Here is a 17,242-nt window from a genome sequence, read left to right on the forward strand (position 1 = left end):
GTTAACTAGAAATGTTCCCACTTTAGAAAAATAAACCTGTATCATTGCTGATTAAGTACTTTAAGAACAACTCCACTGAAACATAAACTGTGACAACAGAAAGGAATCACAGAATCACAGAATGTTAGGAGTTGGAAGGAACCTTCAGAGTTCATCAAGTGCAACCCCCATGCGAGGTCACTCAAACATCTACACATGCAATGTAAATGCAACTATATGGTACTTGGGAAGTACTCTTGACAGCTGCTAAGTTGGTGCAGGTCAGACCTCTCCTCAGGGCACCAAGTTTGTACAAAACTTGCAGATGGCAAGGTGCCAGCAGTGAGGTATGTGGGGCAGTCCCTTGTGAGAAGAGGGCAAGATTTCCCCGTGTCAGACAGAGACAGTTGCAGCTGGCTCCAACAGACCCACCAGAACCACTTATCTTATGTAAGAAAGGGCAAAATGTTGCCTGGCAGTTGAAAAAGAGAAATGAGAAAAAATGCAAGAGAAAGCCATGCAGACACCAAGGTGAGAGTAGAAAGATGAGCAGGAAGTGCCCTATAGAGGATTCCCTTGCAGCCTATGGAGAAGACCATTGTGAAGCAGGTTAAACACACTGCAGCCCGTGGAGGATCGCATATCATAGTGGGGATGTGCTCTGCAGGAAGCTGTATTGCATGGAGAGCTCACATCAGAGCAAGCTCCCAGCAGGAGCAGCTTTGCTGGCAGGACTTGTGACCCCATGGGACATCCATGCTGGAGCACTGTACTCCTGAAGAACCATGATGCAGCAGTTTATGAAGGGCTGCATTCCATGGAAGATACCCCACATGAGAGTAGGGACAAGAGTGAAGAGGAAGCAACAGCAGACAGAAGCTGTTATGAACTGACCCCTAAGCCCCCATTCCCCATCCTCCTGTGCTGCTTGAGGTGGAGGAGGTAGAGGAGTAGAGGATGGAGTGAAGGTGAGCATGGGAAGAAGGGAGAGGTAAGGGGTGGCTGGTTTTAGTATTGTCCTTTTTATTTTTTCCCACCATTCTATTCTGTTATTAATTAGCAATAAATGAAATTCATTTTCCCCAAGTCAAGTCTGTTTTGCCCATGATGGTAATTGGTGAGTGATCTCCCTCTCCTCACCTCAGCCTCTCTCTTCAGGGAGGGAGACAGTGCCTGGCAGGGGAACTTGCTGCTGGCCAAGGTCAAGCCAGCACAATTATGTCTACACAGCCATGCAAAACACGTGTGTTTTATTCATTAAAGCATTTCAGGATCTTTACATGGTAACTGTAATAGTCCACAGTAGATAAATGATAACTGTCTTTGAAAAAGAAGAGGTTATTTAATGGAATTATTTTTGCTAGTTAAACTGCCTGAGAACCTTCAATTCTACCATACCACTTTCACATTAAATTCAGGATTCTTGCAATTCATGAACTAATAGCACAGAGAGTAAAGGTCTTAATTAATACTTCATTATAAATTATTTATTTTGATGTATGCTGATGCCTTAATACTGAAGATTACTTCATCATAATTAAGAGTACTACCTAAAGTGTTCAGTATCAAAACTTTGCTACTTTTTCATGAAACCAGCTGCTTATATATGGAAATTTCTTTTCCACAAGGTGCAGTAAAGTGAAATTCTACAGAAGGTGAAAGCAGAAGAGAAAGAGCTGTGAAGGCAATTAACTTTTACTCCTAACCTTGACTGAGATCAAATATGTACTGGCATTGTGCTTCCTTGTGTAAGGAACGTACTCTGCTCTATAGAACAGACACGAGGTAAGCACTCCCAAGAATCAGCTGCAATTATTTTTAGGGACAGGAATAGCAGCTGAAGGCTGGAGGCTGCCAGTATCTGGCCCAAATCCAGTATGCGGAATATTAAGACCACCACCCAGACCCCACCTCTTCACTCTGCTAAAATAGTTCTCCAGCTGGTGCCAGGAACAGAGGTTGACATTACACCGGCATGCGTGTTGGCATCAACAGCTAAGCTGAAAAGGCAGGATTAATGGCTTAATTGGTATGACTCACTCTATGTCAGGGCTCAGAAAGCACGTGGCTGGGGGACACAAAAAAGCTCCAGATAGTAAGAAAGCCAAAGGTCAGTTTAGGCCAGTATTTTTCAGTTATCTTTAATTTCAAGACCTCTACAAATCCTCCATTTTTGAATGCTGAAGACCATTTAAACCATTACAGTTGAATTTTTTCAAATAAGGGATGATAAATTTGGTACAACATCTGGGTGGTACAACATCTGGGTTTGTTCATCCTTTTGATTACTGGCTCTTCTACAGTAAGTTTTTTTTGTGTTTTTTTTAAGTGTCATATGATTAACCTGCACCATTTCATAATGTGGAAAACACATATTTATTAATTTAACAGCAATCCTGCCATTATTTTGTTGTAACAGAAAGAATAATGTTATTTTCAATGAAGGAATTAAGGAAGTAGCTAAAACCCACTAAATTTACCCTCTGAAAAATCATCCTGAGCAAAGAATAAAGTTCTGTATTTCTGCTCAGTTTAGCTTGTGGAGAAAGTCTGCACAACAAGTTCAGTTCACGTGTCGCACCACCAGCAAAGCACAGGGAAAGAAAAAAAGTCTTCCAGGAACTAGTATTTTCTCAACAAAATCACCAGTCTGACTTCTCAAAAGAAAAGAAAGCACATGAAAGAGCATTTATTACATGACCTTTGGGTTAGCAAAGTTTAAAAGAACCCTTTATACAAAAGACTAGGTACTTTTGGGTTTCCACTTGTAGGCCGTGTGAGTAGCAGCCAAATGCCTAAGTACAAACATCAGTATGTAATCTGAAGAAAAATCAGATTGCTCTTACACTTCTGTTGAACATTTGTGCCAAAGTCAACTATTGTTATCTTACCTGGTTTTCCATTTCACCTACCTTAATCATAACTGTTTTTCCTGTTCCCTGTTCCCCAATTAGCAGAACTGCTTTTCCTTGCCTCATGATAGTGTGCATTAAAAAGTCTGTTCGGACACTGTCCACATTTGGAACTAGAATGGAAGTATATTCTGGAACTGAATCTTTAGGGTAAATGTATTCAGGGACCTGCATGAGAAAGACATGCAAACAGTTGGAGACTTCCTACCTGCCCACACAATCACTTTTCATAAGAACACAAAACTAAACATACTTTTAAAAATGTACATTAGCAAAAGATTTCTTCCTGAAAGTCAAGCAGCCATTTATAGTCAGTCAATACCTTGGCCACACCTTTCTAAAGGTTATTAGACTAATAGGATATTTTCACTCCACTATGCTCCATTACATGAAGAAAGCTTTTACTTGCTCAGAGTTCTCAAACAGCCAGGCAACAGACAGTAGATAAAGCTAAGATCACTTCTGTTTCACTTCCAAAGCTATTTCAAGTACATGTTTCTATTCTCTGCCAAAGATATTTATGGAGAAAAGAAAAATGAATAAATAAATCTTTCAAAGAAACTCTTGAGTATTTGGTAGGGTTAATCTTCCTAACCAAATTATGCAGGGTTTTAAATAATAAAATAATATGCTTCTTACCAAATACATCTCTCTTGTGTATGCATTAAGAAAGCTTAGCATGTCACAGCATACGAACCTTCTTTGACCAGTGCTCCCACTGGCCATAGGCATTGATACCAAATTCAAAGATGGTTTCTTCCCCATTCACACTTGGGAGCTCTGTCACTGCAGAGTGCTTCCGCAGGAACAGCTCCATTTTCAGCCTGTCATCCGGTTCCAAAAGAGCTCCAGCTGACCACATTACAGCAAAAACAAACAAGCGAGCAATATGTTCCTTGCTGAGATGCTTCTCATTTCTGTCGGACAATAAACCCTGCAGAGCAGATGCAATATGTAACTACTGCCCTCCTAGAACAATGTCCCAGCACAGCTAACAGTACGTGGGAGAGAAACACTGAATGTCACATCTACCTGTAGGAGGTCAATAGCTTGCTTGATGTACATACATTCTAAAACTGGCATTTTTGGTGTCACAGAAGAGGAAACAAAATCCATCAGGTCCTGGAAAAGAAAAAACATCATTTAAAGAATCTGCTTACTAGTTTCAGTGGTGTGATTTATTCTTAGATGAGACCAATTTCTAAATTCCAAACACATTCTAAACTTCATTCTGAACAACATTTCCCCCCATTTCTAGGATGCAAATATTCAGATTTAGACCATGAGATTTTGCTAACAATAACACATTAGAAAAATGACTTTGATGTACCACATTCAGCAGAATTATTCATGTGAGCTCCATGAAGTAATTTCCTAAAGAGCAATTTGAAGATTGCCTTTCAGTGACATCAGGGATCTGCCATTCGTGCTCTCCACTGGATATTTTAATCTACTGTTGCCATTTTTGTAGTAGGAAGATAAAAGCACTACAGTTGCTGTAATGATATGTATATATTGTACAACCACACTACTATAAATTTTCACCTGTCTGATCTGTAATGTACCTGTCCCTCCTAAAACAATGCTCTCCATTTTCTGTAGAACCCTGGCAGGACACAAAGGGAATTTTGCAACTGATGTTAACAGAACCTGGACTTTTCTCAGGTTAGGCCATAGTGATGGCCACCATACTTGCCTTTGCCAAGTGTTCTGAAGCATCTTTAGCAAAGCTTCAAATTGATGTAAAGTTCTGTCTGACATTTGCAGGGCAGACTTATTTTAAAATATCAGTTGCTATCTATAGTACAGACTGGTGTAAATTATAACATACTTTCCTTTAACTATTTTTAATATAACTAATATAAAATGGGTTCCACTTGTCTTTAGAATCTTTGGAAACCAACACTGTCTAATCATTCTGGGAAATAAAAATACAACAGGGACACTACGGAAGACAGTAATTTTGGAGGATTTCCATTTAAATCTCCCACGTCCTGCCAGAGAAAGCTAAGTCAACTAAGACATTCAATCACCTAACAAAGTAAATAATCACCTAGATATTCTTGACAAATTAGTGTGCTGCTTACTTACTTATCAGTTTTGCTCCCATTTTCAGTTTACTTCTTTTTGCCACTAGATTTCTCTAATTAACCTATGCTGAGAATGTACTGGCACAGAGACTGAAGCAAAATTTTTAACCTATCCTTTGAGGTCAATTTCATGAGATTTGTGGGTAACACACACAACAAAGATTATATATATTATGACAAAAAAATCACTTAAGCATCTTAATCTAGAATAGACCCTATGGCTCAGTGGTCTGAGAAAGAAGACAATCTGAATGTGGGCACATATAGGAGGAGGGCGGTTTCGAAAGCATCCCCTTTTTTGCTATATTTTGTTGACTACTAAAAGTGCTTCCATCTCTGTGTGTTGTTTTTTGCAACTTTCCCTCCAAAATGCCTCATTTTCACCCAGCAACACACAGGGTGCTCAGGTTGCTAACTTAAGGGGGTTGTGGGTATCAGAAGGAATAGGTAAAGTCAGGCACTGCAAGCAGTAGCGGAGATTCAAGTCAAAAGACTTCCAAAAATTTGAACCTAAATCTCTGTGAGATTCAATTTATTCACCTGTGAAACACAGTAGATGTCTCACAGGGCACTGAAAAGTGTTTAATAATTGATTTGGCTCACTCAGAACAAAGATATTTCATGAGTCAAAGTAGTCTGTACTTTCAAGAGCTCAGTTTTCGTCAGAACAAGTTCTATTGTACTTATGACTCCAGTTGTGGAGTATCCCTCTCTGGAGATACTCAAGACCTATCTGGATGCATTCCTGTGAGATCTGGTATAGGTGATCCTGCTCTGGCAGGGAGGTTGGACTGGATGATCTTTCGAGGTCCCTTCCAACCCCTAACATTCTGTGATAATCTTAGTTCAAAATATGATTGCTCCTAGAAGGTGAGGAGCTGGTTTGTCTGTTTTTTAAAAGTATCCTTGCGTTTTAGACTACTTCCTGTCTTTTATATAAAAACTCCTGACTGACAGTGGCATTTAGAACACCCATGAAAATAATAAATACCCTCTTTCCACTGATGCACAACTATCTGGTACTTTCTCATACATTATTGCTACTTGCTGTACCTTCATTAATAATGATTTAATAATGATTTTATCCAATGTGCAAACTTTCAGTGACAAATACTATTTTAATTAGCATAAATAACGAGTGTTTCTTCTAAGCAAATTGGAATTACTGTGGGTGTTCTCTTACAACTATGTTGGTTGAATTTAGATTGATTTCAATAGGCCTCTAAATGAATGCACAAAGACAAAGATTCTCCTTTGTTATTATATCTCTGACTATATCCTAGTCTTCATCTTCTTAAAAAAAAAAAAAAATAGATATTTGTAAGCTGCTTATATCCATGTTTTTCTCAATTCTAGCATTAAATTTACCAAGGTTTGTATTTGGGGTTTGACTAACACTGCTGATGCATCTTATTTCACTTTTTTTTTACCCCTTTTTATTCTTTTCCCTTTTTTATGTGGAGGAAAATAATAACTGGAAAAAGAGCCACCTGAATACAAAAGTAGTGTTACCCTCATCTGCAAAATAACTGTTATCACTTCTACTTTTTGAGAAGAAAGATAGCTCATTAAAAGTGAAAGAAAACTGACAGCGTGACAGCTTTCATTTACATTTCTATAGTTTCAAAAGCAGCCTTCAGCACAGAACTAACTTCATATTTCACTGCATTTTCATCTCTCAATCTAATAAAATACATATTTTTTCCTGGACTTTATTGCCATTGCTTCAGGCTTGGGTATTTTAACTGTTGTTATTATGTTTTCAGATCAAGTTGTAGCATAAAATAAAAATAGAATTGTGGCAAAGAAGCAGTAAATCAACCCACATATACATTACTTTGGAAGCATATTTTAAAATTCATTATCAGAATTGTTTCTCTTGCTGCTGCAGTAAATAGTATGTCAAATCATTATGCTTTGGAGGTAGAACAAAATGAACAGCTTGTTAAACACTGGGTTTAAACTAAATGGGCTTTAAACTAAACTAAAATGAAGTATATCTGTAAGAGGAGATTTGTTATCATTCAAGGCATTACAAAACTTTATTAATCATTGCTCTTATCATGATTTATAAATGAACCCTCTGAAATGTCACTCAAAAGTTCATTAAAAACCGTATTTGTAAAATGCAACAACTATGAAAAATATTACAGGAGAAACCCCTGTGAAATTCAACACCCATCACACAAGTAAACTGGGAGAGGCAAGATGGTGGGAAAGCAAGGTATGCAGGGAAGATGCATTTGTTCCAGAGATGTTGGGGAAATCAGAAGATAACAACACTAAAACATTGCAAAGCAGTGTCCTGGTTTTGAGCCGTCAGCTACCCAGGGCAAAAAGGAAAGAAAAGATATTTTACCCCTTTCCCAAGGAGTAAACAGAAAAAAATGCTCCATGCTGGATGCATGACTGGAGAGCAGAGAGAGATATTTGGCTGTACGCTCCCTTAAATACAGAAATACAGGAAAATGGAATAGAACTGCCCATCCCCCTGGGACTGTCTAGCTTTTAGAGGACTATTCTTCATGGTTATACCAATTAATTCTTGATTTCCCTTAACCTACAACAAGCAGTAAGTATTTGTTTTGAAAACTCTAAAGAAACAATATGGATTTCAATGCAATTGAATAAAGTATACTACTGAGATTACACTTTTAGACCCACTACTGAGTACAGCCATCCATAGTATTAATGAAACCTTTCTAAGGATTCAGTATGCTAAGGCCAAATGGAGAGGAAAATAATTCAGTATTCTTCTTTTGGAACACAATTTAGTCAGAGAGCATAACAAAGAGATGTCAAAAATCTCCCTTGGAACAGTATTATGGATTATAAAATCAGAAGAAACCACCTACAGTCACCTGTGCTGAGCTTCAGAACTCCACAGAGTGAAGAACTACCCTGAATTAGTTTGAACTATAATGCATCCTTTAAAAATAATTAATAGACCAAATGCATTCTTGTTGCAACCAGAATGAAGTTTCTACCAAAGTGAATCTATTTTAATTTCTTTTTGACTTGACTTCTGTACATTTAAAACAAATGAGGACGTTTACCCACTCCCTTTACATATCCTAACAAGAATTAAAATTGGAGTAACTATTACAGCCAAAAAGAACATCTTTGTTTTGCCAACATGGATTATAAAATAACCACAGATTTAACAATTCATTGCCAACTAACCTATGCAGACAAATCAAAGCATCCCAATTATTTATCTGTTACTGTTTCACTGATTCATTAATATTAAATATTATTTCCTCTGGTTTGGTTTTGTTTTGTTTTTAATACTTCATCCTTATATTTCAATACATAAACAAAGAGAATTTAATAATTGAACAAGCACTCCAGAAGAAAAAAATGCTTCATTAAATGAAGAATAAGAAATGCATTCTTTTTTCTTCTTCTGAGGTGATTGAATCGAGTACCTGAAACACAGCATCAAAGCAATTCCAGAGGACATCAGAGTACGTAACAGGTAGTGTCTGCAGCCAAGCCCTTAAAATAGGCTTCCAGTCTAACACTGAAGAACTCATGAAGACCATCCCATTACGAGAAACTGTTGCAGGGGAAGCATTGTCAATGTTGTGAGGTTCAAAAACAATTTTGCAGCTGGGAGACATTGGGATACGATCTCCATTAGCCAAAGTAAGAGTCTTATTATCATCCAGAACAGAGTTTAGATTTTCAATCCATATTGCATCAACCGGACCGTCCAAAACTATCCAGATATGCTCACCCTAAACAATGGAGAGAAACACACACATGCAACTTTATGTACATTGACCAAATGCACAGACTTACCTAATATCAGGGAATGCACTTTATATAAATAATGTACATTATAAATAATGAGTTGTATTTTGGTGCTGATTAGCTCTGCATGAGCTGAATGTTTATCATTTGCTCATTGATTTTAATCCTCCTTTTGTTATCACGTGGCACACCAAAAATGATATTAAGAAATAGTGGCAAAAATTATTTTGCTCTGTGTTAAACACAAAGTTGTCCCTTTCTTCTAAAAATAGTACATTAGCCAACCCAGCATCCATCAAGGTGGATGATAATTTTTCCCATTGAACTCAGTCAGAGACATGAGCACACAGTCAGAGACATGAACACACAGTCAGTCCTTGTGGGATGTTGCCCAAGTGTTTCATGTAAGGCTTCCCATTTTCCAAGTGAGAACTGAATGCAACTTCAGAAGATTTGAGTGTAATTATAATTTCACAAAACATCATCTGCAGGTTTGATAAGAGAATTTAGTCTATACTGATTTCTTTCCAAAGCCTTTTACTTTCTGATATAATTAGTGAAATAGAGTGGCAATAACATAAAACCAGACAAGAGAAAATCAACTTTCCTGTCCTCACATCAAACTATGAACAGCTCCTGCTTTTGTATATGAATGATAGCACTATCTACTTCAAGAGAGAAGCAAAACCCTTACAATCTTTTCCATTTTAATCTGGAGCCTCAAATGCTTGGGAAGCCCAGTACTCTCTGGCATACACTCCTAATTCTAACTCTTGTATACATTGAGCTAGTCAGACACAAAGTAAAACTAACACTGTATTTCCCCATTTAATGTTATAAGCAACAAATAATGAGAACTTGGAGAAACAGTATTTAATGTCCTTAACTATCATGATACAGTGACCATTACCTTCTTTGCTTTTAAAGTTTTTCTCCATAGAGTAGAGAAAATACCATCTGTCCAGTCATTTGTAGCAACATCAAGGGTACCAAACATCTGGGAAGCTGTGATTGCCTTTGGGTTCATTCTCATTTCTTTATGAGGAGCACCACAAGCTGTCATTGCTTTCATCAAAATATTAATGCATTTTGTCTTTCCTGCACCAGTTGGACCTAGAGTCATCATACCTTAAAACAGTATAAACATGGTTTAAACATAAATGTCAGAATGTCATGCTACCATTTAATGGTTCTTTGCATCAATGATCCTTGTTTTATTTTTGTCAAAATCCAATATAAAAAAGATGTTTCTCACTCCACTTAATGTTGACTGAAATGGAATTTAAATTAAAAGGCCTCTGTAAATGTCTGCTCTATTATGATAGGCAAGCCTATGTGGGTCTGTACCCTCCCTCAGGCAGTTCTTTTCCTTTTCCTAATTGGAAAACACAACTGCCTTTTGATGTTCACACACAATGACATTGACATGGCTGGTGGTAAACAAAACTAGTAACTTCTAAATATATATAATGAGAATTAGTTCCCAATGTACGAAATCACATGTACCCTTCTGGAGCAAAAATAACAAAAATATGTTCTTGTATCCATGCATGCTGACATTTTAATGCCTCTTTCTTACATAAAAAACAGTGAACAGCAACCAAACTTCTACTTTCATCAGTGTATATACATTGCCTAAGGAAAAGAAGCCATGTCTTCAATAATAAATTGAGTCTACAGTTGATCCTTTTTAGTTACATTTTCTAAATCATCTATTCAAGAGGCTCAGAGTCTGTCCAAAACCAGATGCCATGTTCAAACTGAGACTTAGATGACTCTGATTAACACATGGGGGAAGTGGACAACATATGACTTATCTGGCTTTGGAATTTTCTTCACCAAGGGTATGAAACAAACAATCCCGACCCAAGTTACAAACCCAGTGAGCTGTATGTAAAGTATCAGCTCAGCACAGCATTAACCAGTTATTTGGTCTAACCAATGACGTGAATGAAACATTTGAGGCATTAATGTTTATAAATACTTAAAGGGTGAGGGCCAAGAGGATGGAGCCAGGCTTTTCTTGGTGATACCCAATGACAGGACAAGGGGTGGAAACTGAGGCATAGGAAGTTCCATGGAAACAGGAGGAAGAATTATTTTACTGTGACACTGGAACAGGCTGCCCAGGGGGGTTGTGGACTCTCCCTCTGGCAATGAATATTCAAGACCCACCTGGATACATTCCTGTGTGACCTGGTATAGGTGATCCTGCTCTGGCAGGGGGGTTGGACTAGACAATCTCTTGAGGTACCTTCCAGCCCCTAACATTCTATGATTCTGTGATTTGAGGCATTAAAGTCTCAGACTGTGCAAGGCAAATGAGTTATTTCCTTTTATTTGTTAAACTTTGCTACTCTCTTCTTATGACATGAAAAAGGAGCATGAAAAGGATGACATCTTCACACATCTTTGCACCTTTAGTTATATTTCATTTATATTTTCTCCTAAAAAGTCTTCAGTTGTCAGAGATTAGGGGTGTGGGGGACATTTCCAAGTAAGGGTATTTTTTCTTTCTCTCAGCTCTGAATTGTAAACCTGGTTTTAATACTGTCTTTGGTACCCTTCCTATGACAGGATAAGCTTTACTCATTAGCCTTTTTTGCACTGTTAAAAATGTATTTTCAGAGAATCACAGAATGGTAAAGGTTGGAAGTGTCCTCCAGAGGCCATCTTGTCCAACTCCCCCATGCAGCAGAAGGTGGTTTTTATTTTCTCCTCAGTTTAAATGGACAGAACTGAATGAAAAGAACAACACTTGGGATTATATTGCATGCTTGGTAGAATCTATTGAAGTAAAGGTTTGAGAGATTACTTTTTGTAATCTTCTCAGCATCATATTCTCACAGTAACATTAAACATGAGCTTCATGACTGAACTGTGTCTGAGGGCAACAATTGTTTTCAGAACACTGAACAAAATGGGCTGTTTCTGAATTTTAATGTACACTCTACATTTTAACTTGTTCCATAGAAATTTCGATCACTCAGGGCCACACTCCTATTTCCCATAAAAATGGAAGAAAGCTAAAATCTCACTATCTGCACTGCACACTAAAAAAAAGCCATAACTGTTTCCTAGCAAAATATTCACATAGGCTTTAAAAATGGCATCTGTTCAACTTTAAAATACATTTTTTTGTTAAAATATTCTCATTCTGTAGCAGATAATATAAAAAACCATTACTTTTATGCAATCTCAAAACCTCATCTAGCATGCTAACCATGTCGGACTCGCTGAGTTTCATACAGCTGAATGAGTTTAAGTATCCACGGTGGATGATGAATAAGCCCTGCTTTCTCTGCCTCTTTCTGGATGGCTGACTGTAGCTCAGGATAGCCTGCTTTATCCAGAGTAATTCCAGGGAAGAGGTCATTAATGAGACTCATAAATAAAGGTTCATCTTCATCTACCTGTCAAGGATAAAGTAGGGGAAAATCTATTATTTATTCATTGCAGCTGTAAACAGTCTTCAAGAATATACCATATAAAAGATGGTGGTAGAAAACCTCATCTTTTGCAAATATTATACTTATGAATCAGTTGTATTAAGTGAATTTCATACAATGCAGCTACAAGTAATAATTTCTAAATTAAATACTTAAAGCTTATAAAAACATTAACACATCTTAACACAGTTTTCTTCAACATATACAGACACGTTTCTTCCTCTGTTACAGAAGGCAGCAAGATTTATTCCAATCATATTTTGCCTCGGATCTTTTATGATTTTTTTTCCTTTCTGTAAATCACTGAAGCGTGCCTATAGGTTTGAACACATGTACCAATGCACTGAATAGATTAACATCAGAACAGAGTAATTGGTTTCATCGCAAAACTGGCTCCCAAGGTAAATACACAAAGTCTAGACGTGCTATAACCTTTCAATTACAGCAATAAAAAGAAAGATGAATACTTTAAATAGTAATATTGAAAGAGATTAGCCTATACAAGTAGGCGTTAGCTGCTTCCAATTACCTCACTCATTGCAATTCTTCTGATGTTCTGAAAAGGCAACAGACTCCCAAGAAATGTATAAATTGAAATTCTGGATTAAGAAGGATCTTTAATGACATTATTAAAAGTTAATACAATGTATTCTTCCTCTCTCTCCTCAGATAGGGCAGAAAGAATAAAAAACAGGAGTTAATTAGAAGACCCAGTTAAGTCCCCTAGGATCTGATGGTATTTCCAATCATTTTTTTTCAGCTAAGGCTTCTGATGTGTTTTCCTCTCTTTGAAAGAAAAATAGCACTCATATTGTGATTGCATTCTACTTCTCCACTCACCAATATACTGTATTCAAATCTGAAAATAATGTATCCAACTTCTGAAGAAAAAGAGCTTTTCAAAGTGCATAGCAAGTACACTTAAAAATGAAAAGTACTCTTTAGGGGGAAGTCACCAGTGTTACAGTACCAGTTTGGAGAGGTTCATGTCCCGCAGAACTCTCATCACTACCGTTTTCTCTGGCTCTTTGGGATTACTTCTTTTTACTGCTCCAAGTGTTCTTAAAACAGACAGGATATTTCTAAGCCCAAAGTCATAGTGAACCTTGAAATAATGCATAAACACAAAGTGTTTAATCACAAAGATTAAACACTTTAAAATCATTAGAAGGCTGAAAGACAAATTCATTAGTAAATACATATGCTATTGAACTTTTCAATATTACTAATTTCACAGCTTTTCATCTTTTCAAATAGATTTCCAGTTCTGTTGCTAGCACACCCTGCAGGTAATGTCCAGTGTAGTTTGTCCACACCTGCCAAGTGTCCCTTATGGTGGCAATCACTTTTACAGGTCATTGGTAACAGAGATGCATCTTTTTTTTCCTAAATTCACCATTTGCACAAAGAATAAACCACACATCTTCAACTACCTTCTGTTTTCTGCTCGTTGTTTCTGCTGCTGTTGCCATCTTGATATATGGTAGTGGGATTCATGAGTAAAAGGGTCAATCTCTTGCTGATTTAAAGAAACGTACTGAAATTGTTCAGATACCATTTGTTCTATGGAAGCCTATCCTATTCTGTACACAGTGACTTTCTGTTCTGTTCTGTGGATGTTTTCTCAACAATGTGGTTCAGGACTCGATTTAATCCGACAGCCATGTGTGTCTTAGAGGTGTATTTAACCAGCTCTGGTCATAAGGCATGTAATGGCTGGAATATCTTCCCTTTCACTATGGGCACAGTTGTATATTTGCAGAGCTATACATATAGAGTCAATTTATTTTAGCACTTGTATCCATACATACAATTTTGTCTTAGTTAATATGGATTTGAAAATATATGCAAATGTTCTGTGATACATTTCCTCTTTGACCACTGATGCAAATCCTAGAAAGCTCTGCAAGTAAAGGTTTTAAATCATAAAGTCTCTACTTCTGCTGGCAGCTCAGAAAACTAAGTGGTAAAGACAGACATGACAGAAGATAATAAAGATATTCTCATAGTTGGAGAATTTCTTTTGAGACCAAACTCTCATAAACTCTTTTGTGCATTGACCTTGGCCAGCTTCCAGATATAAACCCAGTCACTCTCTCACTTCCCCTGCTCAACAGGACAGGGAGAAAAGTAGATTACAATTAAAACAAAACAAAAGAAATCAAAACAACAACTTATGGGTCAAAGAGAGACAGGGGTCTGCTGGAGAGAAGCCAACAGAAAGCTATGAGGATGATTGCACAACTGGGAAGAGAGACTGTGAGACCTGGGGCTGTTTAGTCTTGAGAGAAGGCTGAGAGGTGATCTTATCAATGTCTATAAATATCTGAGGGGTGGGTGTCAAGATGAAGGTGCCGATCTCTTTTCAGTGGTGCCCAATGATAGGACAAGGAACAATGGGTACAAGCAAGAACACAGGAGGTTCCACCTCAACGTGAGGAGACACTTGTTTATGGTGAGGGTGTTAGAGCACTGGAAAGGCTGTCCAGAGAGGTTATGGAGTCTCTTTCTCTGAAAACCTTCAAAACTTGCCTGGATGTGTTCCTGGGCAGCCTGCCCTGGGTGATCCTGCTTTGACAGTGAGGGCTGGACTTGATGTCTGGATATCATATTCCATGTAGTAATCCACAATTTCTACATGGAAGTCAATGTAGTCACTATGTAAATGGTATAGAACTGGTAAAATATGTGGCATTGAACATATAGTCTACATGCCCTGGATCATTTGGATCCAACCAAAGCAGGCATTTGAGCTGCAACTGACCTACCAGTAATATCAGTTTCTCCTTGAGACTCTCTAGGGGACAGCAGGCAAAGGCAATCAAAGGGCAGCAACTAGTTCTGTTCTTAAAAGCATCTTCATCCTTTGTTTTACACTTAAATACCCATACTAAACAGAACAGCACCTTTCTGGTAGGACTCAGCAAGATAGTGCCTTCTAGGCACTCCTCAGTTGTTTACAGTTGTTACAGTGCCTCTCCAATAGATTTAGAGTTCATAAGTGAGGAGGCTGAAAAACATGTCCTCTACAAAGCTCAGCAGAGCAAGATATATCATTCCTCACAACTTCCCCGATAATTCCACTGTTTAAAAATCACAAATCAAACTTCCTTTATGACACAAATTAGCCTGAAAAGGACAAATGTGATTATTTCAGACTCTGTTTCTAGAGCTTGAAACTGGAAACCTTAAAAAATTAAAAGGTCCATGAGCGTAAAAAAATTAATATATTCTATGGAGGCACATTCTCTACGTAGCCTTCCAGCGACAGCTTACAGTTGGACAAATATTTATTTTACCTGTTTAGATAACTGCTCTTCACAGAGTTTGTAGAGTGTATAGAATTTTTGACTAAGGACTTGGTTGTCTCGGAAACCAGCACTTGCCAGCTTGACTCGCATAATAATGCTGCGGTCAGGCACCATCATAGCAACTGTACGGAACTGTATCTTCAGATTTTCTGGGAGTTCCTGACGTCCTGCATAGCCAGGGTTCTGAAAAACACAACATATGAAGTAAAACCTTATGTAATTACAGGGGGATTGGAAGGTTCATCTTCTCTGATAATTCGTTGGCAAACACAGAAGTAGATGCCAGATTACAAAGGGTAATTTGAGCAGGTCACAATTACTCATCACTACAGAGCTGCCTAAATACTGCAGCTCATGAGGTATGTAGCATCCCCATGTGTTACTTGGAGACGCCCAAGACAGAGAGACATAGACAGAAAGCCACTTACAGATCATGATGGAGCCGTTCTAAATGGCTAGTTCCTCAGGGTCTTCATACTGTTCCAGTGCTGAAGGTTACTGTCCCTTGTGAGCATTCCTGACCATTTCAATGCAAAGTCAATCAAGCACTGCAAACCATCACTGAATATAATTTAAACTAGGATCTGACCTTTCACTGAAGGTTATCTAAATTATTCATGTGACTACTGCATAGCTCAGTTGTGACAACAGTAGTTGATGGCTATGTGGTGGTAACTTCCTAAACTCTTTCAGCTGTTTACAAATTTCCTTGGAACTGGACTTTGGGTGCCACTAATTTGTCCTCTTTTTCAAACTGAAGTGATAACATTAACAGCTTTTCAGAGGTAGGAAGCCTTAAAACAAAGACAAGTGCTTCCATTTTCAGCTGTGAGTAGATAGCCTACAGCTAAGGAGGGGGAGTGACAAAACTGCTTTTAAGGTATTCTTAGGCTTTCCTGTTTCTTTGCCTCCTGCACTGCTAGAAGCAGTCCACAGGCATCAAAGATAAATCTTCAGTAGGCTAGTGAGGGTGGTTTTCCTCATGCTGTCATATAGAAGGACTGTGGTCAAAAGATATTCACAGGTGGTGAAATAATAACCAGACCAACTACAGTAGCCCTTGCAGTGGTCAGTTGCTTCTGCTTTATTTTGACAGACTTTGACTGAAAATATGAAAGGGCTGAGTTTAGTCTCAATGTGTCAAATATTCAACTAAAAATGCCCCTAAAATATGTAGCTAATGATAATTGCATACTTCAAATCCTATGTTCCATCTATATATATAGGCAAAATAAAATATGATCATCATGGAGGACATGGATCTGTTGGAAAAGCTCCAGAGGAGGACCACAAAGATGATCAGCGGGCTGGACTACTTCTCCTATGAGGATAGGCTGAGGGACTTCAGTCTGCTCAGCCTGGAGAAGGCTCCAGAGAGGCCTTATATTGGCTTTCCAGTAGCTGATGGGGGCCTACAGGAAGGCTAGAGAGGGATTTTTTACAAGGACATGTGGTGACAGGAAAAGGGGCAATAGTTCTAGATTACAGCAGAGTAGATTTAGATCAGACATTAGGAAGAAGTTCTTTGCTATGAGAGTGGTGAGACTGGAATGGGTTGCCCAAAGAACTTCTTGTAGACACCTCATCCCTGAAGGGTCTAAAGCAAGGCTGGATGAGACTTCAAGCAACCTGCTCTAGTGGGAGGTGTCCTTGCCCATGGCAGTGCGGTTGGAACTAGATGGTATTTAATGTCCCTTCCAACTCAAGCCATTCTATGATTCTTTGATTCTATGATCATTATTTGA

At 38.1% G+C, this 17,242-nt stretch overlaps 1 protein-coding gene across 1 annotated transcript in view; it reads right to left on the bottom strand.

Moving 5' to 3' along the window:
• The window catches only part of LOC104296863 (dynein axonemal heavy chain 5), a 167,931-nt gene that overhangs the window by 91,758 nt on the left and 58,931 nt on the right, over window positions 1-17,242 (bottom strand). Inside the window, exons 39-46 of the mRNA XM_054164262.1 lie at window positions 15,486-15,680; window positions 13,157-13,291; window positions 11,961-12,150; window positions 9,648-9,865; window positions 8,410-8,721; window positions 3,924-4,013; window positions 3,589-3,825; window positions 2,892-3,059 (exon numbers count right to left, since the gene is read on the bottom strand). Coding sequence (XP_054020237.1) covers window positions 2,892-3,059; window positions 3,589-3,825; window positions 3,924-4,013; window positions 8,410-8,721; window positions 9,648-9,865; window positions 11,961-12,150; window positions 13,157-13,291; window positions 15,486-15,680 — 1,545 coding nt within the window. The remainder of the gene's footprint in view (window positions 1-2,891; window positions 3,060-3,588; window positions 3,826-3,923; window positions 4,014-8,409; window positions 8,722-9,647; window positions 9,866-11,960; window positions 12,151-13,156; window positions 13,292-15,485; window positions 15,681-17,242) is intronic.

The sequence above is a fragment of the Dryobates pubescens genome, chromosome 9, assembly GCF_014839835.1.
Source record: "Dryobates pubescens isolate bDryPub1 chromosome 9, bDryPub1.pri, whole genome shotgun sequence".
Lineage (NCBI taxonomy): Eukaryota > Metazoa > Chordata > Aves > Piciformes > Picidae > Dryobates > Dryobates pubescens.